This window comes from Dromiciops gliroides, chromosome 6 (genome assembly GCF_019393635.1).
Source record: "Dromiciops gliroides isolate mDroGli1 chromosome 6, mDroGli1.pri, whole genome shotgun sequence".
Taxonomy (NCBI): Eukaryota; Metazoa; Chordata; class Mammalia; order Microbiotheria; family Microbiotheriidae; genus Dromiciops; species Dromiciops gliroides.
Genome location: NC_057866.1, coordinates 114783951 through 114809668, shown reverse-complemented (window position 1 = coordinate 114809668; position 25718 = coordinate 114783951). Strand labels below are relative to the sequence as shown.

The following is a 25718-nucleotide window of genomic DNA, read 5'->3' as shown; positions in this document are numbered from 1 at the left end:
GGAAAGATATAGGGGTAGACAGTAGTGGTCAAGTGGATTTGGCACTAGTTGAATAACTAAACCGAAGAGTCATTAATTTATTGCCAACTTGAAGTTTACTAGGATTATAGATCGAGAAAGGACTTCAGGGGGCATTCAGTCCAGTCCTCTCATTTCACAGAGGCCTAGGGATGCCACATGACTTAGCCCAGGCAGGCAGGCGACATACAACAAATATTTATTAAGTACTCATTATGTACCAGGCTCTGTTGCTGAGCCCTGGGGATACACATACAAGCAAAAACAGCCCCTGCCTTCAAGGAGCTTACATTCTAATAGAGACAGACATCACATAACTGGGAGCGGAAAGGAAAGAGGTTAGGAAGGAAGGGGAGAAGGATTACCAAAGAGAGAAGGGGGCATGGGAGGGTTCTGTGAAAAAAGACCCAGGCACAGAGGATATTTCCAGGGTGTGGCAGTAGATGAGTCTTAGTGGTAAAGTCTGGCGAGTAGGAAGCATACCTGGGAGGGGAATGAAGCATACTTGTCCTGGGCTGAGGTAACCCAGCTGATAATAAGTAGCCCCTCTGACTCCCGAGGGTCAGTGCTCTTCCAGGTATAGACTGCAGGCAGAAGGGAGTTGAGTGCCTTAGAATGTTCATGGGTGAGGGCGGCTAGGTGGTGCAGTGGATAAAGCACTGGCCCTGGATTCAGGAGGACCTGAGTTCAAATCAGCCTCAGACACTTGACACTTACTAGCAGTGTGACCCTGGGCAAGTCACTTAACCCTCATTGCCCCACCAAAAAAAAAAAAAAAAAAGAATGTGCATGGGCCTGGACAGTTTGGCATTTTTATCAGTGACTTCAATAGATCTATCTTGTGCTTATTAAATTTGTGGATACACAAAGGCAGCTAACAACATTGGATGCCATTTGGGATCCCAAAAATGTTTGATGGACTTTCATATTGGACTGAATCCAATAGAGGAACTCACAGAGGGAAGTATAAATCTTACTCTGTGTTAATTTTTTTTAAAAAATCAGCTTCCCAGGTATGAGATAAAAGAGGCATAGTATCCAAGGGTGTGCGTGCGCACACATGCCGTGTGTGTGTGTGTGTGTGTGTGTGTGTGTGTGTGTGTGTGTTTTAGACCATGCCACTGTACTTAGCTCTGATCAGACCAATCTGGATTGTTGTGGTCAGTTTTGCTTGGTACATTTTAGAAAGGACATTGTTAAGGGTGCAGCATCCAGAGGAGACGGATCAGGTTCTTGGAGGACCTTTAAGTCCTGCTATATGGGAAGCAGTTGAACAACACAAGAATGTTCAGCCTCTTCTGTGAAAAGCCTTCAGGAATAACTGATTGCTCTTCTCAAGTATTTGAAGGTGATTCATGGAAGAAAGGTTAGCTTTTTTTCTGAAAGGAAACATTTTCTGGCAAGTAGAGCTATCTAAACTGGAAAGAACAGCCTAGGGAGGTAGTGGGTTCCTCCTCATGGAGATCATCAAGCAAAAGTAAGGTGACCATTTAGTAGATATGGTTAGAGGGGATCCTCATGCAAGCACAGGTTGGGAAAGAGAGCCTCTGTGACTGCTTTCAACCGAGGTCCCATGATTCTGTGACTTGCACATGGTTCATTAGGTTAAGAGTCAGATTTGTTGATGCCATTTAAAAAATTCTAAACTTAAGAAATACCAATTAAAACACATATTTTCACAGTAAAATAGACTAGAAAAGGAGAAATTGTATGTGAAACTACAAATTTTGATCATGTTCAGTTTGCGTTTCCTTTTAAGTATATAATAAATTCTACGTGTAACTTTCAGTGCAGATCCATTTGTCTTTGTTCCCTTCTGGCTTCCCTTCTCTTCTCAGCACCCTAAAATTTTATTATTTATTTTTTAGACATTCTTTTAAAAAAACTGAGATCCAAATTCTCTCCCTTCCACCCCTCCCCCCCACTGACAAAGCAAGCAATATGACATTAATTATATGAATGAAGTCATGCAAAACATTCTCATATTATCCATGCTGGAAAAAAGGCAAGAAAACAGAAAATTATACTTCAGTTTGTACTTAAAGTTCATCAATTCTCTTTCTGGAAGGGAATAGCATTTTTAATCATGAGTTCTTCTAAAGTGTCTTCATCAGAGTAGCTAAGTCTTTCACAGTTAATCAATATTACGATATTGCTGTTACTGTGTACAATGACCTCCTGGTTCTTCTCACTTCATTCTGTATCAGTTCATTTTAGTCTTCCCAGGTTTTTCTGAAACCATCCCCTTTATCATATCTTATAGCACAATAGTATTCGATCACAGTCATTTTCCACAGCATGTTTATCTATTACCCAATTGGTGGGCATCCTCGCAGTTTCTAATTCTTGGCACCACATAAAAAAGAGCTGCTGTAAACATTTGTGGGCAAATAGGTTCTTTTCTCTTTTCTTTGATCTCTTTGGGATACAGACTTAGTAGAGGTATGCTGGGTCAGAGGGTATGTACAGTTTTCTTCTGAGCATTTAAGAAAAGGTTTCAATGACTCCCTTTTTCCTTCCAAGGAAAGGAAAGGAAAGGAAAGGAAAGGAAAGGAAAGGAAAGGAAAGGAAAGGAAAGGAAAGGAAAGGAAAGGAAAGGAAAGGAAAAGGAACAGGAAAGGAAAGGAAAGGAAAGGAAAGGAAAGGAAAGGAAAGGAAAAGGAAAGGAAAGGGGAAAGGAAAGGAAAGGGAAAGGAAAGGAAAGGGGAAAGGAAAGGAAAGGGGAAAGGAAAGGAAAGGGGAAAGGAAAGGAAAGGGGAAAGGAAACGAAATGAAACGGAGTCATTGAAACCTTTTTTGTGTACTCAATATATCCAAAGCACTTTACCAGATGCTGAGACAGACAGATGGCAAAGACCTCAGGGAACTTCTACTCTAGTAATGACTTAAGACACAAATTCAGATGACTATAATATAAAATATTGCATGAGGTTATTAGTTACAAAGCAAAGAAACTATATAAGATTATCAACAAGAAAATAAAGAGGATTTTTGTTAATGAAGGTGGACTTTAATATGTAAGTAAAATACAATAGGTGGAGAAGGGAGGGAGAATTTTATAAGCATAGAGAATGGAAAGGCATAGGAAACAGGAGCAGGGCATTAAAGTAATGGTGGTGCCAATATTTTTAGGACCTAAAATGCCAGATGGAATATAAATCTTGTTTGTCCTAGTAATTTGTTGCTGTTCAGTCTTTCACTCATGTCTGACTCTGTGACCCTATTGGGGTTTTCTTGGCAAAGGGACTAGAATGGTTTGCCATTTCCTTCTCTAGCTCCATTTTATAGAAGAGGAAACTGAGGCAAATAGGGTTAAGGGACTTGCCCCAAAGTCATACATTAAGTGTCCGGGACTGGATTTGAACTCAGGTCTTCCTGACTCCAGGTCTGGCTCACTATCTACTGTGCCACCTACCTGTCCCCTGGCATGTAATGGGGAGCGACTAAATGCTTTTTGAGTAAAGGCCTGACATGACCATAACAATATGATATGATCAAAACCTTAGGGCTTTCTAACACCAAAGGTCAGGTGACACCAAGATCATAGAAGTAGTAAGTAAGCAGCAGTCAGGATTGGAATTCATGTACATCGTACAAATCCAGTGGCTTTCTACAATAACACATTGACTATTATAAAATATTTGCTAATATATGGTATTCTCATTCACGTGGGTTTATCTCCTTTTATTATTACAGCAATCCTATGAGACAGGCAGGGAAATTACTGTCTTATAGATAAGGTACCACAACTAGTAAGTGATTGATATAGACAACCAACTCAGCCTTCCGACTTCAGTCCATTGTTACCTCCTCCATTTCCCGATAATAACCTTGCCTTGATTTTTATGTGTCATGATTCTTTCAAGGACCTGGAGTATTTATGGCTAGTATGGCTGCACAAATGAAAACAGGCCGTAACTCTTTATCAGTAAGAATATCACCTATAATCACTTCCCTACCAATGTCTTCCACTTTCCTCTTTCCCCTTCTGCACAAGTCTAATCTAATGTAATGGGTCACTTAGATGATTAGGAGATGGAATGACCCAAATACTGTATTTCATTCCAAGTCATGAAATGTTGGAAGACCTGCTCTGATAATGGACTATGGATACCATTGAGCTACAATAACCAGAAGAGCTCTACTCCTTATCAGAAAATGACCTTCTGCTGAAATTCAATGACTTAGTGTCCTTTTTCTTAGAAAAGTATTCTTCCCCCTCTTTCTGGTATAGAGGGGACTCTGGGTTCATTCACTAAAGCCATGCCAAACAAACGCATGTTCTGGAAATATTAAAGAGATGCAGACTTCATTATTACCTCATGAGAGACTGTTTCTATGTAGTCTGGTAACAAACTTAGCTAAATTGAGAGAGTTTTATCACTAAATTGGTCTTGGGGGATAAATCTTTTGGCCTCTGACAAGAGCATCTAACCAGTTAATGGAAGAAGCGCACCACACCAAAAAAGCACATATCCATGAGTACTGAAATAGGAAAGATGACATTAAGCAAAAAATAAAATGAATTTGTAAAATCTGATTGTTTTCATTCTATTTAAACTATATAATGACAAAATAAGTTGAAGATTTTATCATTGTCATTAGCCTAAAGCTAATTTGTGTTAAAGCACCTAGGAAATAATAAATAAAAGTAATTGTGCTTTGAACTTATTTCTAAAAAATACTTTTTGGTCAGAAGGTTTTCTTTGATACTAAAACAAAAACAGTTCTTATTAATAAATGATACTTAATAACTAAATATATGCTTTTGCTAAATAATAAAGGTAATAAAAATGAAGTTGTGCTAAAGTACGAAACATTAATTATTTTAAGAAAATGAACTGTGTTTCAAAAAGAGCTTATTTTATAAACCAGGGGCTACCCCTTCCATTACCAAAGGTAAAAGCTTGTGAAGAACAGTATTGATTATTAAATTATCAAACGCCTAAAATAATTAATGGAGTTTGAGGCTATCATCAAATGACTGAACAAAAACTCTAGAAAACAAACAAAACAAATCAAGAAATCGTATGGTAAACTTGATTTAACAGCTTTGAGGAAGTTTTATTTCCTTTAAGGATATTGTAAAATTCTAAGTGTTGAACTTAAAACTCAAGCTGAGCCATGCTCCATGTTGACAGTGTAACAATGTTCAGTATGTGCAATGCCTGGCACATAGTAGGCTCTTAATAAATGTTTATTTATTAATTGATTTGATATGTCCTAAGAACGCATGAGTAAATAACTGGCCAACAGTTTGTGTCTTGGGCTGTGTCACAACTCTATGGAATGATATTACCCTTGAATATTGAGCTACAAAATATTCCATTCACATCGAGTTACTTTGTATTTAATTCCCTAATCAGTAACACAACTACATGTTTATTAAAGAAAAAACCTCCATTTACATAGTATTTATGAAAGGGTTTCAACCTGCATCTTTGGAAGGCATACCCACATCAATGAAATCACAGATTCACTTGAATTTCACAACAGCCTTGTGACATATACAGGTATTATCACCCCATTTTACATATGAAGAAACAGAGACCCTGACAAGTTAACTGCCCAAAATAACAGAAGTAACAAATGACAGAAGTGGGATTGCAGACACCAATTTTAACCTTCTGTTCATTCTGCCATATAGCATAAGGATGCTCAGATGCCTAATAACAGAAGATACAGTAGAGGCTTTCTCTCTTGAAGAATTCCTCTAACACCATTCCCACCAGTTGGCATACTACCTGATTTGGAAGATTCCGTTTCTGACCTTGTACTCATCTTTTAAAAAGAAGTTTCCCTTCCAGGAATAAACCTATATGACAAGTACATTTTCTGGTTCTTATTCACCTAAATTCAGCAAGCATTTATTAGGCATCTGCTGAATGCCTGGCACTTCCACAAAGAAAAGGCAATACAACTATGGAAAAAACAGTCTGAGTCCTCAAAGAGTTCTCATCCATTAAACTGCCAGAGATAGCTCAGCAGCACCATACATACCCCTGATCATACCCCTGAGTTGCATTGTGGGTCAAATAAAGAGACCTTGGTTTAGCTGAGTTGTATTCTTCTCCTTTGTTCTATCCATAAGTACTAATAACTCTGAAATCCCACCATTTGATCTTTCTTTTGCTGAAAGGCAGAAAAGAGACTTTATGGTGTTATTTCTGATTTTTCAGATGGGGAAATGAGAGAAGTTGATTAAAGTCACATTCGTAGCATTTCATAGCAGAAGCAGGAACAACTCAAATCCATATCTGACTTACCCCTTCCAGTCCTCTTTCCATGGAGCCATGTTAATCCCTCACCTCCCAAACTGGTTCATTAGTAGAGCCTTCCAGATTGGTTCATCTTGCCCAGGAAGCAATTGCCCTCGGAATGGCTCCCCTTCTTGATTTAGATGTTGTCAAATGACCTGTGTCAGTTTTATGGGGAAACTGGAAGTCCCTTTTTCAGAAACGCCTACAGTCTGGTTCAGATGAAATCATTTTCCGTGGTCAATTTAGCAGATCCTCGCTCTTTAGTTTCCTTTAATTATCTTGTTAAGAAACTAGAGAAGACCATCTGCTTTATGAGGCAGTTCATTTCTTATGTTTTCTCTAATAGATATATAAGAGGCCCTGTTAAGCAAATTAAGGCTTCATCTCATTCTTGTTTGTGACCATTTTAGTTGGAGGTCTTGAAGGGCCGCTACCAATATTTCTTTGTCCTGCTGTGCTTCTCTTCTTCTTGATAAAACAGAAAGAAGATGTTCTGTTACTTCATGAATTGTACCTATGGTGAGGCCCTTTTCAATAGTAGTGATCTGTCTGGTAGTGGTGAATGTCAGCACCATAACTAGGTAATGTTGTACCCAAGGCCAGAATGTAAAATTGTACCTGTTCTCCCAGTCCCCTTGGAATAGCAGATGCTGGTTTTCTACACTTCTTACTTTGCTGAGCCAATGTCTTTGTTTAGCTGTGCATTTCATCAAGACAAGACAATGTCCTGGAGCATATTTTTATATTTTAGTAAACACTTTATTGGACTAGCTGATTTATTTTGGGCCCAGTCTTCTTGTGTTCAGTTGCATTTTATAAACATCTTCACCAGAGAGTGGGAGTAACAAAGAAGGAAGATAAGAGGAGACTCCTTAACATCATCAGACAACATTTATTCAGTGTTTACTTGGGTACTGATGATAAGAAACCACACAAGATGCAGTCCCTGGTCCTTAAGAAGCTTACAGTTTAGTTGGGAGGACAAGCTGTGGACATAACAAGATGAATGATAAGTATAGGGTATCTGCTAAATGATGAGTAAAAGGTATAAACAGCAAGTGCATTAGAAGTTGGAATAGGGAGTATTGTAGCCAGAAGCTTGAGAGAATGGGATGGGACTCTAGGAGGGGTAAGGACTTCCATGGATGATAGTGGGGAGAGCATCACAAGCAGAAGGAAAAAAGGGGGGGGGATAAAAATAAGGAGGTATTCTAAAGACTCATGCAATGGTAATAGCTTTTATGAATAGATCTTTAGGATTTATAGAAGCCTGATGGTGGACTGAGGACTCAATTTAGAGTCAAGAAGATCTGGGTTTAAATTCTGCCTCTCACATTTAGTGGCTCTGTGATCTTAGGCTGGTTCTTAACCTCTTTGAATGTCATCTCAGGTCCTTATATATAAAAGGAGGATAATAATTCCTGTATTACTTACTTGGTAGATTATTGTGAGGTTCAAAAGAGATAAGGTATAGAAAGGGCTTTTGCCAGCTTTAAAACGCCACGCAAAGTCTTATTTTTATTCTCTACACAAAGTCATTGCATTTGATAATAATTCTAAAAAACCCTCTAATATATGTAGTGTAAGTAGTGATTTTGCATTTTACAGGGATGCAGTAAATTGTTCAGGGATGTGACCTAGAAGTGTTTGAACCTCATTCTTCTGCCTCCACATCCAGTGCACCATGTTAGGTGAGAATATAGTTGTCGGGACAAAGAGAGGCCAGAATAGGAGTCTCTTAAAAGCCAGACTAAGGAGCTTATTTCTGTAGGCAGTGGGGAACCATTGAAAATGTTTGAGCAGGGGGCAGCTAGGTGGCACAGTGGATAGAGTACTGGCCCTGGATTCAGGAGGACCTGAGTTCAAATCCGGCCTCAGACACTTGCCACTTACTAGCTGTGTGACCCTGGTCAAGTCACTTAACTCTCATTGCCCTGCAAAAAGAAAGAGAGAGAGAGAGAGAGAGAGAGAGAGAGAGAGAGAGAGAGAGAGAGAAAGAAAGAAAGAGAGAAGAAAATGTTTGAGCAAATATACGCATTGAGGAATGCATCACACCAAGTGGTATTTTAGGAAGAGTCACCTTCTGGATGTGATATGTAGATCGAGTTGGTTCAGAAACAGAATAGAGGTAATGAGACAAAATGGAATCCTCTTCAAAATATTCTATACTTGAGAGAATAAGGTCCTGGATTAGAGTGGCAGCACTGAATATAGAGAAGAGGAAGGAGTCAGCATATCTTTTTTATAAAGAGTTTTGATTGGTCAGGAGGTTGTAATGAAGTTGCTTCCCCTATGGCTATGTGAATTCACTCAGCATGGTATCTGCAACATTTTAGTCCTTTTTCAGTCATGTCCAACTCTTTGCCTCAGTTTGGAGTTTTCTTGGCAAAGATACTGAAGTAATTTGCATTTTCCTATTCCTGTTCATTTTACAGATGAGGAAACTGAGGCAAACAGGGTTAAGTGACTTGTCTAGGGTCACACTGCTAGTGAGTGTCTGAGGTCAGATTTGAACTCAGTCTTCCTGACTCCAGGCCAGGAACTCTGTCCACTGCACCACTTAGCTGCCCATGCCTGGCACTTAATAAAAGCTTATTGCCTGGTTAAGTTTGGGAGTTTCTGCTATATATAAGGCCAGCGTCTCCTTATCTACCTTCATCAGGAGGATAGAGCTGCTTTTCCTGTCTTAGAATATGGGTGGGTTTTTTTTTTTCCCCTTTGTTTTGTTTTGATCTAAATGTCCTCATGTTTTCACATGAATGCTCTCATCTCCAGCCAGATTGGAAGTTTATTTAGCCCTAATAGCATCATCACGGGGCATATCAGCAATATGGATTTTCATTAATAAGCCTTCTGAGAGCCTGGCTAGAAGGAGAAGAGCCGCTGCCAGGCTCTTTGCACTTAAATGGTTTTATATTTTGCTTTAAAATCACAACTGGATTGTTAATGTAATATGGGGAGTGGTCAGCCATTGTCTTTTGTCTCCTAGCTAGCATTTAGGTATTATTATTTAAGAAAAAAAGGACATATGGATACAAGTATGCCTTATGTGTCAGAAAAGCTGAATTAGAATCCCATTCCACATTCCCCATAATGAAGAAAATGAGCAAATGTCTTGATTAGAAGGTCCAATTTATGAATTTGTATGTTTCGCTCTTATAGTCATCAGCCTCAGTTGTAAAAGTAGTAGAGTGATTATATCAATTATTTTATAATATTAAAGCCTTCTCCAAACTGGTTTTAGATTATGTAACATATTCATTAGAAAGCAAAAAAATGGTTGAGGGCTAGCCAAATGTATCTCATTTTGAACCTCTCTTTCATAATGCATTGCCATACACACATAAGACAATAGGAAGAATGTGTTTGTGGAACAGTAGTGGAAAACACAAGAAAATTAATTTTTGTTTTCATCTGATAAAAAAAGCTTTTGTAAAGGGTGGAGAGTTGATCAATTAACTCTGTTTCCTATGGAAATTGTATATTTTAAAGAGTCGTCAGAATCTTAATGGTCTAACCTTTTTTAACTTGCCATGCAAACACATTCATCTGTAAGCTCCTCTTCTAAACACTCATCTCTCCCTCTCTGTCTCCTGTATGTAATTAGACGTGGACTGATAACAGAGACCATGGAAAGGTGAACTTTAAAAAAATGACTAAATTGCTTTAAGCCTCCAGAAAAGGGTATAGAACAAGTAAGGAGGCAGGCCAAGAGATCAGCATGGAAGAACAATCCATTGCTGTTTGCTGTCTCTAAGCAGTTTGGAATAAGCCTGTGCTTTTAATTATATCAGAGCAATGAGCCTTACCCTCAGTGTATGAAAATATAATTAAAAATATATTGTGGGTCAATAGACCAGATTGTCAGGCTGTTATCTGAATTGTAAAGTAGGAAACAATGCTCATTAAAAAATTGCCAACTTGGAAAGGCGTAGACTAGATTTTAGAAACATAATCTTTCCAGGTGTGCGGTTTCTGGATTTGAATATAATTGAAGAACTGTGCCCAATTTTTCTTTTTTACACTGTTCTAATTGCTGTGCTAAATGACATCTTTGTTGTTAACTCTTGGTGGGGAGGGAGGTTAGATGAGGACAGTTTCCATCTAGTCTCTTATTGTGCTCTCAAATTAAAAAAATAATAATAAATCCAATTTTGCCAACTGTCAGGTTTAGGATTTTTTTTTTGGTCGTAATAAGATAAAAAACTGGAAACATTTTTTAAAAATTAAAATGTTATTACACAATATGATTTGTATGTGTGGAATTGAGAAAATGTGGTGAGCAGGCTTTGGGGGTACTGTTTAATATTGGCATGCTATGAAGGCTGAGTGTACTTCAAGTTTTATTTAGAATGCCTAACTATTTTTGAAAAGGTTTTTAATGAGATGCTTTTTTTTATCCTTTCATGTTTTTGGTTATTGGGTTTTTAATTTCTTGAATGATCCCTCTTTTCAGATTTCAAATTATAACCTATTTCCTGATCCATTGCTGGCGCCCAGTGATCCATGTCAGAAGTACTTCCAGGTCAGATACTCTTTCACGTGTTTCAATGCAGAGATGCATTTGCCTCTTTAAAAATTATTATCTGACCTCTTGTTTGTTTCAGCCTTATACTTGTGATTTGAAAGCAGTTTTTTTTTTTCTTTTGGACTGTGGCCATTCCCAGGTAAACTTACCTAATATACTAATCCATTTCCTTGACTGTTACAGCCCAACAAAAGCAAATGTACAAAACTAGGAGCAGTACTCATACTAAATTATACAAAAATAAAAAACTGACTTGAGCCTATATTAAATCATAAAAAAGCTTAAGCTGAGTAAAGCAGAAAATGTAAAATGATTTCAGAGTTTATTAAATGTTGTAAAGGCTATAAGCCATAGAGGCTAGTGTTAGTCAGCTTTGATTTTCTCTAACTCAGCTCTAACAATTATGTTCATTCTGTTGCCTTCAGTCACAAGCGGAGGTGCTAAGGAGATGCTGGTTGGAAATCCTGCTTCTTCTTCCTGGGGTGCTTTTCATTTAATTCCTTTGGCAAATCTTTGAACGCTCCAGCACATCCTGTTTTGTTAGGTTTTTGGAAAGGACAATGTGAATAGGTTTTAAAATTAGAATTAAATTTTAGTTGTTGCCGACTGCTGAATTAAAAAAAAAATTCTGATAAAGATTTAAAGAACCATGGTGTAAGGCTGATGACAGTAACCAGAGAAGTATAGGTTGGTTATTTCCCTTTGAGGTGTGTACAGAGACATGTTATTCAGCATGTTTATAGCCTCAAAAAGGTGAATTTGTACTATCAAAAATGCTTAAAGGGAATATTTGTTGACTTTAAATGACTGCAGTGGGACTTACTGACTTTGAAAGTAGGCCAGTTTCACCCTCCATCATTATACTTTAAATATTACATTTCCATTAAGGAAGTCAAAAGACTATATAAATAATAAGTCCCCTATCAGGGTATTTAAGTAACAAGTAACAGCCTTTTTTTTAGATAGCTAGGGAAGAGAAAGGCTATGAAATGATGTACCCATGATGCCAGTTCCAGAGAGGTCTCAGTCAGAGATGACTCTGATGAGATGATTAGATCATAGTGTTTCATGGCTTAAAAATAAATAAATATTTGGCATGATAAACGCTTGGATATTGTGTGTTCCCAAATAGATAAAGGGTTTTTATGTGTCAAGAATTATTTTGTGAACCTTTTAAAAAATGTTATGTCTCTATGATTTTTTTAAAGGGTGAGATTGGAGCAATTGTGCCCCATTAGACAATTAAGTATATCTAGGAACAGAGTCTGGGTCTCTGGTTCAGATTGTTTTAAAAGGGGACTAAAATAAACTTTATGATATGGACTTATTTTTGGAAATAGACAGGTATCTGAAATGATGAAACACAGTCTTTCCTAGAAGCCACTTAGACCAACCTTAAAGACTGCTGTTGACGGTTTTTGATTCTGTAACTTTAATGTATTCGTTTCATTTAGTTCTATTTCACTCATCAAATCCCCTGGTAATTGTACAAAATATATTAAAAACAATTATCTAGCACTGTATTCCTGGATCCTGTTGTTTCACTAGTAATTAGACAATGCAGTTCTTTTTTTAAAAAATTACATATCTCATTTGTCAGTGTTCCTTTGAAAATAAAAGCCAGATCATTTGTATTACCATGGAGTTACTCCTTTTGCATATCTTGTTCACATGAAAACTTGAACAGACTATGAGGGGATGTTCTTCAGCCTCCATCTTGGCAGATCTTCAAAAAAAGGCTGAGTATCCATCTGTCTTGAATGGTTCAAGTGTAGACCTACTTGGAGCTAGAAAGGCCAAACCTCTTGAGAAGCCTTCTAGCTCTATGATTCTAAAACCGTTCAGTTTTTAAGTATTTATCTCCCTAAAAGGGAAACTACTATTACTTATGTTAGAACGCAAGTATGCAGGGTCTACGTGTGTGTGGTCACTTTGCATGTATTTCCCTATTTTTGTGCTAGCTACATCAAGAATTTCTTACTACGTCACTTTTTGTGTTACTATGGCAATGAAGACAGAAGCGTATTATTAGCATGTGGACGAAGATCGTTATATACTGTCTTAGCTTTGCTATTCTGTTTCATATTTTCGAAGGATGGTCACGTCTATTATGGCATGTTTTAAATTTTTAAAAAGAGGGAAACATCTTTTCAACACAATTATCAATATCATTCTGTGTATTTGTTAAAGGAATTTTCCTATACTACCTCCTTCTCAAAGGTACCCCCCCTTTACTCAAGGATCCAGTTACACTTTAGGTTAAATCATGTGATTTATAGTAGACTTTCCTCACTACAACATAAATGTTATTCTTTCCCCACCTAACACCAGCCTTATAACAAAGCTCTCCTTGTATGTTATGTTTTCTTTTGCACATACAAAATAGTGTCATTTAAAAACACATACTCAGTGGGTCAATCCTTCAAGGACCTTTTATTTTACCAGCATGGGGACCCCCTTCACTGGCAGCTCACTGCTCCACTATGATTTAGTGGAAAGTTTTCTGAGTATCACTTTGACCAAAGCATTAAAAATCCTGTGGCTCATTTTGTGATGAGTCTCTCTGAATGTGACTCGATTTGTCCTGGGATAATAGACCTATAGTTCCTCATTGGTCCCATATTTAAAGACTTTCTACCTCTAATTCGACTGGCATAGCCCCCAGGAACCCAGAGTTATCCTTATACCATAATGAGGTCCCAGAAAAGGACTTCAGTGAAAATAGAAATGATTATAAGATCATAGATTGGGAGCTGGTGGGGACCTAACAGGCCATCAATCCAGCCGCTTCATATTACAGATGAGGAAGAGGCTTGAAGATGTTAAGACTAGTCCAAGATCATATAGCTAGCAAATATCTGAGGCAAAATTTGAACTCTGGACTTCCTGATGCCAAGCCTAATGCTATATCTTGCATTCTAGGTAGAGACTCTAATGATGGGAAAATCACTGTTTGCTGTTTACCAGGATTCCCTTCTAGTAAACCAGAATTTTCCATTTAATAGAGTTCCAGTTGATGATAATTAATAATAGAGTTCCAAGATGCTGACTTTTAGTTTATAGGTATCATAGGGAAATTTGATTTGTTTCTTTCAGCATGACACCTCAAGATTCGATTCTTTAGCTAGGAGAAAGGAAGCTACTTCAAGGTCTCCCTTACCTGTATGAGGATTGATAAACCTTAAACTGTGGAGGAGAGGCCAGGAATAGTAACCAGGACAGAAACTTTCCTAGAGTCCCCATACTTGTATGCTTGTTAACTAAAGGACTAAACTTTTTTTTTTTTTTGGCAGGGCAATGAGGGTTAAGTGACTTGCCCAGGGTCACACAGCTAGTAAGTGTCAAGTGTCCAAGGCTGGATTTGAACTCAAGTACTCCTGAATTCAGGGCCAGTGCTTTATCCACTACTCCACCTAGCTGCCCCCCTAAGCTTTTTTTTAATATCAATAAATACACTAGAATATTAAGTGGGTTTTGCCTCTTTTTGTTACAGTCATTTAAGGAGATTATCCATCCATTCCATTGATAATGCTATTTTTCTCAACAATATTTTAGGAGCTCCTCATTTGAACTGCCTGTGGACCTAACTTGAGCCACACAATCAGTGAGCCAATAAGCATTAAGTACTTACTGCACCAGGCACTGCCCTAGGACCTGGTCATGTAACAAAAAAAGCAAGACAGGGGCAGCTAGGTGGCGCAGTGGATAGAGCACCGGCCCTGGAGTCAGGAGTACCTGGGTTCAAATCCGGCCTCAGACACTTAACACTTACTAGCTGTGTGACCCTGGGCAAGTCACTTAACCCCAATTGCCTCACTAAAACCAAAAAAAGGCAAGACAGTCTCAAGGAGGTTACATAAGAAAATTAGTCTAATTTCTGCTGGTCTATAGGCCTACTGGTTCTATTGCTGGGTCAGAGGGGATGAACAGTGTAGGAACTTTTCTAGCATAATTCAAATTGCTTTCAAGAATGGCTCTACTAATAGTTCATAAATGTTCCTGTTTCTTCCACAGCTTTTCATCCCTGTTCCTTTGTGTGGAAGTTAAACTATTTAATTCTTTCTTTCACCGAACTAAATAGGTTGGCCAAGTAGTTTTATATTCATGTGTCAGGGTCTTTTGTTTTGTTTTTTACTGAAAAGTTAACTCCCTAGCTTTATTAGCTCCCTTATTGCAGGCTTTACTCAGATTGATGTTTTGGGGTAGGGGTTTTATTTTTTCATTTTTCCAAAAAACAAGGCCATTTCAATATTGAGGAATGTCAAGACAATTATTGGAAGATCTGATGGGACTTCCAAAGGAGTTATGGATATATTTTGACCACTGGAAGCATTATTGCTGTGTCTAACTTACCAAGAGTATTATTTTGAAGTGGGAGCAACATTAATTTTAATGTTTTGTTATGATCAAACAAGACAACAACAACAAAATAACATTTATATATATATATAGATATATATCTATATCTATATATATCTATATAGATATATATATATATCTTATATGGCCTGCATTAAAATTCCAAACTGACGTAGCTAGGGTGGGGTAAAGGGAGGTAGGGAGCAGGATACTAAAATGAAATCATTTATATAATTTAATTCTGGGGAGGGTTAAAGGGTGGAAGGGATGTTGCACTCTCCCCTGACCATAGAAATTCTTTTATTTTAATCCAATCTAGTTTTTGGCCTATGACCAAAGCTATTTCTATGGTCATTTTCTTTCTTTTTAAGAAAAATAAATTCATCAGTATTGGTATTACCATTTCCCAGTATATGCTTCTTCCCTTCTTCCCTTCCCCTTATAAACAAAAAATAAAAAGAGGAAGAAAAAATAGTCCAGGAAAACTAACCAGCAGATTAACCAAGTCTGATATTATATGTAGTATTCCATATCCATAGTCCCCTGCCACTGCCAGGGTCGGGGTGGGGGATATTCTCATTTCTTTAGGGACAGGTTTGGCCATAATAATCCCAGCATTCAGCTTTGATGAGTCTTTTCCATTTGCATTGTTGTAGTTATTTTATGTGTTTTCCTGATTCTGATTACTTCACTTGGGATTAATTTACATCTTCCTTTGTTTCTTTGCATTTATCACAGTCATCCTTTTTTTCTCTCTTTTTTAAAAACATTTCTTTTTGGTATGTCTTTTGGGAGGCAATTGGGATTAAGTGACTTGCCTAGGGTCATATGGCTAATAAGTGTCTGAGGCTGGATTTGAAACTCAGGTCCTCCTGACTCCAGGGCTAATGCTCTATCCACTGGGCCACCTAGCTATCCCTGCCATTACATTCATATACCACAATTTGTTTAGGCATTTGACAGACATTTGCTTTCTCTCTAGGGTTTTTTGTTTGTTTGTTTTAGGGTTTGTTTGGGGCTTTTTTGCTACTTTAAAATGCTTTGAGAATTTTCTGCTGTTTAAAACCATATAGTGGTTTTAGACTATTTTTCAAAAGGAGAGGGTGTGACCACTTGGCATTTGCTTTCCTGAGTAACTTCAGGAAACCAGATAAATTTCACCTCTCCTTCCTAAAAGCAAAAACTTCAATTCACTTTACTTCCTTAAAACTGTGAGAGCTAGTTCCAAACTTATCATTCCCAAGACTTCATATAACAATAAGGCTCTTAACTTTTTTTTTTCCTAAGGGAAAGTCAAATTGCTTAGCAAAAACAAAGAAAATGCTATACTTGTAAATAGGTGGGGCTCTGCAAAATACAGTTCAACCATTAATCTGATTAATCCAGATGCTGGTTGGGGATCACAGTGCAAGTAGAAAAATGAAGATGTAGGCTTCCTAAAGGGATATGTTTTTCAGTTCTAATGAGTAGCAAAGGAAATTGTGAGGGATTTGGTGGTGATAGTGTTTCATGTAAAGGAGGGAGTCCAAGCTACTGGGTAAGCTTGGTTATGTTTCAATATACCAGCGAAGTCTTCATGTGACAAATTGGCTGGAAAACATTAAAGGAACCCAAGGTATAAGAAGACCTTGGCAATTTAATGGTATTCAGCGTGAATTTTCCTTGTTTTATTAAAAGTCTGTCTATTGCATTGTACACGGTATCAACAACATTATGTGTTGATCAACTGTGATAGACTTGATTCTTCTCAGCAATACAGTGGTCCAAGATAGTTCCAAAGGACTTGTGATGGAAAATGGTCTCCAAATCCAGAAAAGAAAAAAAAAAGAACTATGGAATCTAGATGCAAATCAAGCCATGCTATTTCTATTGTTATTTGTTGTTGTTGTTTTTCTTTTTTGAGGTTTTTCCTTTTTGCTCTGATTATTCTTTCATCACATGACTAATGCAAAAATATCTTTAATGTGATTGTACATATATAACCTATATCAGACTACTTGCTGTCTTGGGGAAGGGGGAGGGAGGGAGAAAAATTTGAAACTAGAAATCTTATAAAAACAAATGTTGACAGTGGATAAAGCACTGACCCTGGATTCAGGAGGACCTGAGTTCCAATCCAGCTTCAGACACTTGACACTTAACTGGCTGTATGACCCTGGGCAAGTCATTTTTAACCCTCATTGCCCCACAAAACAAAACAAAAAGTATATCTATTATATGGTTTCAACCTTCTTTTGCCCTTATTCCATACTCCTCATTTTCCTCTTCTTTGCTTATTGGATTTAGAGCTAAACCTGACTTTAGAGATCTTTTAATATTATAAAATAACTTGTTTGATCACAGCACCATTTTTATAACTGAGTTTAAGGACTCCACTGGTGTAGCCAGGGACCCAGGTCCACTTACATTATGAGGACCTGGGATCTAGGAGGAAGTTGAGAAAAGTAACATCATTAGGTTGCTAGGTTACTAATGCCCCTTTGCCCTAAAGTGTAGCCAGTGCTAATTATCAGCCAATTTAAATTTTTTAAAGGCTATATGCAAAATAGGGAGGCAAAGGCAGATAATTTTGAGGATTAATACAAAGATATAACATGATCCTTTAAGAATTCTGTGGCATGCACAAGCTTAAACAAGCTGAAGCTCAGGAAAAATGCTACATACCAAAAAAGTGTTGTTGTCATCATTGTCATCATTTTCTTCATCGTTGTTATCTACACTGGTGAAATGACTAAGATTAAAGAAGGGATGATACTGCTGCTCAGTAAGCTGATGGACCAGTGATCACAGATGATTGAGAGAAGGAAAAACTATTCAACTCTTACTTTTCCCCCAGTATTCTCTGTCAAAGAGAGTTGTCTTCGGGCTAGAAAGGACAGAATAAAAGAAATGGTTAATAGGGAGTGGGGAAACTAGATGAAGAGGGAGATGAGAGCCCAGGGGAACAGAAGAGCTCTATTCCAGAATTTTGAAAGAGGACACGATTGCTAAACCACTGTCAGAGATCTTTTATCAGAGAATCAAAGGTGTACTGCAGGAATGGGGGAAAGGGTGAAGAGGTTTTTAGAAAACTTTCTGATCCTCTCAGGAAAATAAGGAGAGAGTTCCACATTACCCAAAGGCTCAACTACAATTCCTTTACCTGTTTTAGAATATGGTAACAATAGAACAGTTATTAAACATCTTGATCATGAAGATCCATTGTGGCTTTGTTAAAAACAGATCATGCTAGACTAACTCCACTCCCTTTCTTGACAGGGGTGACTCCATTAGTTGTTCAAGGAGATTATGGCAAATACGGTTTACTGAGATTTTAGCAAGATGTGTAACAAAAGACTCTTGTGCTATTTTAATGAAAAAAGATAGAAAGAAGTAATCTCAACACCAGTACAGTTGAGTGGATTTGTAATTGGTAGAATAATAATCATGAAAGAGTAGTCATGGATTTGATCTTGAAATTTCATGTCTAGTGGAGTACCCCAGGCATCTGCTTGGTCCCAGGTAATTTAACATTTTCGACAGTTACATGGAAAAAAAAGGTGCTGATGGCATAGTTACCGAATTTACAGAGGATACAAATTCAGGAAGGATGGCCGACACATGTTATCACCAAGTCAGGTTCAAAAAACAGCTTGACGGAGGTAATAAGATGAAATTTAATAAGGCTAAGTATAAAGTCTTACATTTGGTTTCAAAAAGAAAATCAAAATCACAAGCACAAGATGGGTATAGTATGACCAGATGGCAGTTCATCTTTAAAGGAGCTAGAGATTTAATGAACATGCAAGCACCATATGATTCAGTAGTATGACACAGCAACCCAAAATAGCTATTATGATCTTAGATTGCATAGTATCCAGGACTAAGGAACTAGGAGTGCCAGTGTACACCACCCTGTTCAGACCACATGGGAAATACTGTGATGAGTTCTAGAAGGAGACCACGTTTTAGGAAAGAGTCTGATGATAGGTAGTAGATGATGGTCGAGAAGAGAGTAACTAGCATAATGAAGTGCCTTGGAACCATTTCCATACAAGATCAGCTGAAAGAATTGGGGATACCTGGTTTGACTTGTCCCATTGTTATCAGAGTTGGGCTTTTTGTGCTTGGCTCCACAGGAAGAATGAGTAGAAATTGTAGAGACATAGATTTAGGCTTGATGGAAGGGAAAAACCTCCAAATAATTGGAGCTTTAAGAAGAAGAGGAGGCATGAGGGAATTGGGATCTATACTGAGGGAGGGAACGACTAAGTATAAATCTGAGGGGGGACAAAGGGCCCAGCTTCGTGAGCTTGGCACAACTTGGCTCATTAACCTTTAATAAAAGGTTGGAGCTTTAATAAAAGTGGGATGTACCACTTCATAAGGTAGTGGGGTCACTTTTTCTCCATGTACACAGGCACTACCCTATGTCAAGCCCTCACTGCCTCTCTGGTGGACTGTTTTGGTAGCTTACTAATTGGTCTCCCTGCCTGAATTTTCTTCCCATTCCAATCTCATTCAATCAGCAAGCATTTATTAAGTGTCTGCTGTGGGCCTGCACTTTGCTTGGTACACCCTCCATTCAAGTGCCAAAGTAATTTTCCTTAAGCGTAGGTCTGCCCTTGTCATTCACTCTCTCTTTTTTTTTGGGGGGGGGGGATGGGACAATGAGGGTTAAGTCACTTGCACAGGTTCACACAGCTAGTAAGTATCATGTGTCTGAGGCTGGAATTGAACTCAGGTCCTCCTGAATCCAGGACCAGTGTTTTATCTACTGTGTCACCTAGCTGCCCCCATCATTCTCCTTTTAACTCATGTAACTCCTAATGACCTCCTCAATCAAATATAGTCTTCTGGCATTCTTCTATAGTCTATTCCCCTCCAATCTCTACAGATCCAATCAGCACATTCTGTGATTCAACTTTCCCAACCTACTTTCTATTATTCCTCAGCCACAATATTCCTTATAACCTTCCCATACCTTTGCTCTGATTGTCCTCTGTGCCTACAATGGCTTTCTTCTTCACTTCCATTTGTTTTCCCTGGCTTCCTTTAAAGCCCACCTTATGTGAGAGACTCTTCCAGGACCCCAATACCACCTTCCCCCAGCTGCTATAGTGCCATCCTCTGAAATTATATTCTATCCACTCTCCTTGTATCTCATCTATCTTTCTATCTAGTTTTATATATATATATATGTATATGTATATGTATATGTATATGTATGTATACACACACACACATATATATATATATACATAACTATATATATATATACATATGTACAGTTACATAGTTATTTACATGTTGTCTCCCATACCATTGGGAGCGAAGACTGTTTTTACGGTTTTTTGTGTCTCAAGGCTTAGCACAGTACTTGGCATTTAGTAATGCTTAGTGAATGACTGACTCTTCAGTAGAGGTTTTCAAACAAAAGATGGATATTCACTTCACATGTGTTGGGCAGGATAGATTCTAGTTCTGGTACTGATGTACAATAACTTGCCTCTGAATTTCCTTCTCTTTCTTTCTTTCTTTGGGGGGGGGGTGGTGGTGGTAATGAGGATTAAGTGACTTGCCCAAGGTTACACAGCTATTAAGTATCAAGTGTCTAAGGCTGGATTTGAACTCAGGTACTCCTGAATCCAGGGCCAGTGCTTTATCTACTGTACCACCTAGCTGCCCCCTTTTCCTTCTTGTTCTTAAGATTATATATTTATTTGCAAAAACCAATGTAAATTCTGAGTTAATGTTGATCAACTAAGTTGGGCCAAGCTCACAAAGTTGGGCCCCTTTTTCCCCTCAGATATATACTTAGTTGTTCCCTCCTTCAGTATAGATCCCAATTCACTCATGCCTTCTCTACTTTTTTTTTCCTGTTTCCCTTTTTATGCTTCTCTAGGATCTTGTATGTCTATTCAGTTCAGGTCTTTTCATCATGAATGCCTGAAAGTCTTCTTTTTCATTGAAGTCCCATGTATGCCCCTGAAAGATTATACTCAGGTGTTTTTTTTTAATTTATTCTTTTGCATGGCAGCGAGGGTTAAGAGACTTGCCCAGGGTCATACGGCTAGTATCAAGTGTCTGAGGCCGAATTTGAACTCAGGTTCTCCTGAATCCAGGGCTGGTGCCTTTTGCACTGTGCCACCTAGCTGCCCCCGATTATACTCAGTTTTTCTGGGTAGGTGATTTTTGGTTATAATTCCAGTTCCTTTACCCTCCAGAATATCATATTCCATGCCCTCCAATCCTTTAATGTAGAAGCTGCCAGATCTTGTGTTATCCTGACTGTGGCTCCACAGTACTTGAATTGTTTCTTTCTGGCTGCATGCAGTATTTTCTCCTTGAACTGGGAGCTCTGGAATCTGCCATGCCTTCTCTTGTATGCATTCTCCTATACATCCTCCACAGAGAACCCTTCTAGCATTCTGGAGTCTGTCTCCTAGGTCTTCTGTTGTGTTCTGGGTCCATGTTCATGTGTTATTCATAATTATGGCAATATTTCCATTATTAAAAATTATCTGATAATTTCACATCTTTGGATTATGTCCCCCCCAATTATCAAGAATTTATATTAGATGCCTATTATGTGCCAGGCACATTATGCTGAGTGTTGGAGATAAGAAGCAAAAATTTAACAGCCTCTGCTCTCAAGAAGTTTACATTATGTTGTAAAGGATAGCATGTCCAAACAGAAGTACATCCAAAACAAATACAAAACAAAGAGGAGGTACTTTAGGTAATAAGGGCTCTACTAGCTGGGGGTGAGGGGGAAGAAGATCAGAATGGGCTTTATGTGCAATATGGTATTTCTTTTTTTTTTTTTTTTAAGTGAGGCAATTGGGGTTAAGTGACTTGCCCAGGGTCACACAGCTAGTTAAGTGTTAAGTGTCTGAGGCCGGATTTGAACTCAGGTACTCCTGATTCCAGGGCCGGTGCTCTATCCACTGTGCCATCTAGCTGCCCCTGCAATATGGTATTTCAAGCTGAGTCTTGAAGAAAGTAAGGGATTCTCCAAGGTAGAGGTGAGGAGGGGAGTATGTTCTAGGTATGGAGAATGGAATCGGAGATTTTAAACAATTAATTTCATCTTAGGAATCTTATTGATGTAGTTCCAACAACTGTCCCACCACTGCGGTACTGACATGGTTCTCAGTCATAAAAGTAATAATCTTTTCAAAAGATGACAGGATGGTTTAAAAGGGGGGAGACGAAGGTCATGAGAAACACGTGATAAAGATAAAAGAAAATCTTAGGATTTACTTTTGTTACAGCTAAAAAAAAAAGAAACAAGACTGTATCATAATATATAAAATATATATTATAATATATTATATATAATAATATATAATATATATAATATCATGATAATTCCTCTCATTTTAGGGTCTCCTTTTTGTGTTAAAAAACAGGCTCAATGTATACCAGGTTTTGTTTGTATGATACTGAAAGGCAAATCCAGGGCAACTTGGGCTTCCCTAGTTTTACACTTAACTGACACAAAGTGAGTGATGAGGTTATTTAGTACCATCCTCTTTTTTTTTTCTTTTAGTGAGGCAATTGGGGTTAAGTGACTTGCCCAGGGTCACACAGCTAGTAAGTGTTAAGTGTCTGAGGCCGGATTTGAACCCAGGTACTCTTGACTCCAGGGCCGGTGTTCTATCCACTGCGCCACCTAGCTGCCCCTACCACCCTCTTTTATAAGCTATCAAAGGGAAGTTTTGTTTTCTTGAAATCTTAGAATAAGGATTAAGTGAAGAAGCATGATTCTACAATTTTATAAATATTCTTCTTTTCAAGAATAATTTTGTATTCACTTAAGATTGACTTACTTGACCACCTTTGAAATTTTGCAGGCAAATCTCCATTGAATTTCTTTTTTAACAACTTATCTTCAGATATCATTAGTTCTTGAGAAGGGAGAAAAATTAAAATATCATGTTTTAATATCTCAGCAGTAGAAACTGTGGCTTTCTAATCTCTAACAATATATTATCAGGTTATTCTATTCAAATACTTAATGAGAGGTAAAAAAAAACCCACTTGTTTCTTATTCATAATTTTCATTTGTTTCAGAGACTAAGTGACCAAATATTGTCAAGATGAGAGAGATACTATAATGTCAGAAATCCTAAGAATATAGTTTATATCACTAAAAGTACCCAAATCCAAATATTAAATATATTTTATCCATATCACTCCACACTCCATATTCTCTTCTTATGACCTTAGTTTCTTTTTTTTTTAAATACCCTTATATTTCTTAAGCATTTCCCATATGGCAGGTACTGTGCTAAATGCTGAGGATACTAAGGAAAGAACAAAATCAGTCCCTGTTCTCAAGGAGCTTGTAATCAAGTGGGAAAGTCAGTACATAAAGTAGTATATGTAAGGTAAATGTAGCATAGATAGATAGATGGTACTTGCTTTTCTAAGATAGGCAATTTAAGTTTTCTATTTCCTCTTCTATTAATCTGAGCAGTTCATATTTTTGTAAATGTTCACCCATTTCACTTAGATTGTCAGTTTTACTGGCATATAATTGGGCAAAATAATTTCTAATAAATTATATAATTTCATATTCATTGGTTGGGCATTTACCCTTTTCATTTTTTGATACTGGTAATTTGGTTTTCTTTCTTTTTTAAATAAAATTAATCAATGGTTTCTCTATTTTGTTAGTTTTTTTAATAAAACTAGCTCTTATTTTTTATTTATTCAATGTTGGTTTTTTACTTTCAATTTTATTAATCTCTCATTTGATTTTTAGGATTTTCATTTTGGTATTTAACTGGGGATTTAAAACTTGTTCTTTTTCTAGTTTTTTAAGTTAATTGCCTACTTTACCTTTATGCTCTGGCTATTTTTTGATTGATTTATGTGTTTAAAGATATAATTTTTCCCTGAAGTATTGCTTTGACCCCAACACACAAATTTTGGAATGTTGTCTCATTGTTGTCATTCTCTTTAATGGAATTATTGATTGTTTCTTTTTGTTTGTTTTTGTTTTTGTTTTGTTTTGTTTTTGCAGGGCAATGAGGGTTAAGTGACTTGCCCAGGGTCACACAGTGATTGTTTCTTTAATTTGTTCTTTGACCCACTCATTCTTTAGAATTAGATTATTTAGTTTCCAATTAGGTTGTAATTTATGCTTTCATAACCCTTTATTGAATGTAATTTTTATTGTATTATGATATAGGAAAGATGCATTTAGTATATTCTGCTTTTCTACTTTTGGTAGTAAGGTTTTTATGTCTTAATAAACAATCAGTTTTTGTGAAGGTGCCATGTACAGCTGAGAAAAAATTATACTCCTCTTTATTCCCATTCAGTTTTCTCCAGAAGACTATTGTATCTAACTTTTCTAAGATTCTATTCACCCCTTAAACTTCTTTCTCATTTTATGGTTCAATTTATTTAGCTCTAAGAGCAAAGAGTTAAGGTCCTGCAGTGGTACAGTTTTGTTGTTTATTTTCTTCTGTTATTTATTTAACTTTTTCTTTAAGAATTTGGATGCTATGCCATTTGGTGCATATATGCTTAATATTTCCTTCACTGTCCATAGTTGCCTTTAACAAGATCTGGTTTCCGTGCTTATCCCTTTTTTTTTTTTTTTTTTTTTTGCAGGGCAGTGAGGGTTAAGTGACTTGCCCAGGGTCACACAGCTAGTAAGTGTCAAGTGTCTGAGGCCGGCTTTGAACTCAGGTCCTCCTGAATCCAGGGCAGGTGCTTTATCCACTGCGCCACCTAGCTGCCCCCCCACCCCCCCACCCCCGTGCTTATCCCTTTTAACTCTATCTTTTCTTTTGTTTTGTCTGAGATCATGATAGCTACCTCCTGCCTTTTTTTTTTAATTTTTTTTTTTTTTAGTGAGGCAATTGGGGTTAAGTGACTTGCCCAGGGTCACACAGCTAGTAAGTGTTAAGTGTCTGAGGCCAGATTTGAACTCAGGTATTCCTGACTCCAGGGCCGGTGCTCTATCCACTGTGCCACCTAGCTGCCCCATCCTGCATTTTTTTAAAACTTCAGTTGAAGCATAATAGATTCTGCTCCAACCCCTTATCTTAATTCTATATGTGTCTCTCTGTTTCAAGTGTGTTTCTTGTAAACAAAATATTGTTGAATTCTGGTTTCTAATCCATTTTGCTTTTTCCATTTTATGGACCAAAAATGCTCTTTTCTGCTCTTGAACTCTGATCAAGAAGTTGCTGTAGACAATGGATTTGTCAAATAGCATCTGCTCCTATGTCCAGTGCTAGAGCAGGGATCCCTTGTTATATTTTTCTGACCAATTGCCAGGAGCCCTCACTGTCTCTGGCTTGAGGGCTCCCCAAGCTGCTGCTGCTGCTTCTTCTGTGGACCCCATCTAGTCCCAACACTGACATTTCATCCAAGTGGGCTCTGGGCAGCCCATACCTCTGTTTCATAGGTCTCTTCCCAATCTTGGGCTGGAAAAATGTCTCGCTCTGACATCTTATTGGCTATGCCACTCTGGAATTCAATTTCAGGCATTACTTTAAAGTTTTTTGAAGGAGAATATTCAAAGAGCTTAACTGAATGCTTTCTCTTCT

The 25718-nt window shown here is 37.6% G+C and overlaps 1 protein-coding gene across 8 annotated transcripts in view; it reads left to right on the top strand.

The window, feature by feature from the left end:
* Nucleotides 1–25718, top strand: part of APBB2 (amyloid beta precursor protein binding family B member 2) — a 432194-nt gene that overhangs the window by 183108 nt on the left and 223368 nt on the right. For 3 of the 8 annotated variants that reach the window (XM_043970488.1, XM_043970486.1, XM_043970487.1), the window contains one exon: nt 10735–10803. The exons of the other annotated variants lie outside the window; for them this stretch is intronic. In XM_043970488.1, coding sequence (XP_043826423.1) covers nt 10785–10803 — 19 coding nt within the window. In that variant the 5' untranslated portion in view covers nt 10735–10784. The remainder of the gene's footprint in view (nt 1–10734; nt 10804–25718) is intronic. 8 annotated transcript variants of the gene reach the window in all.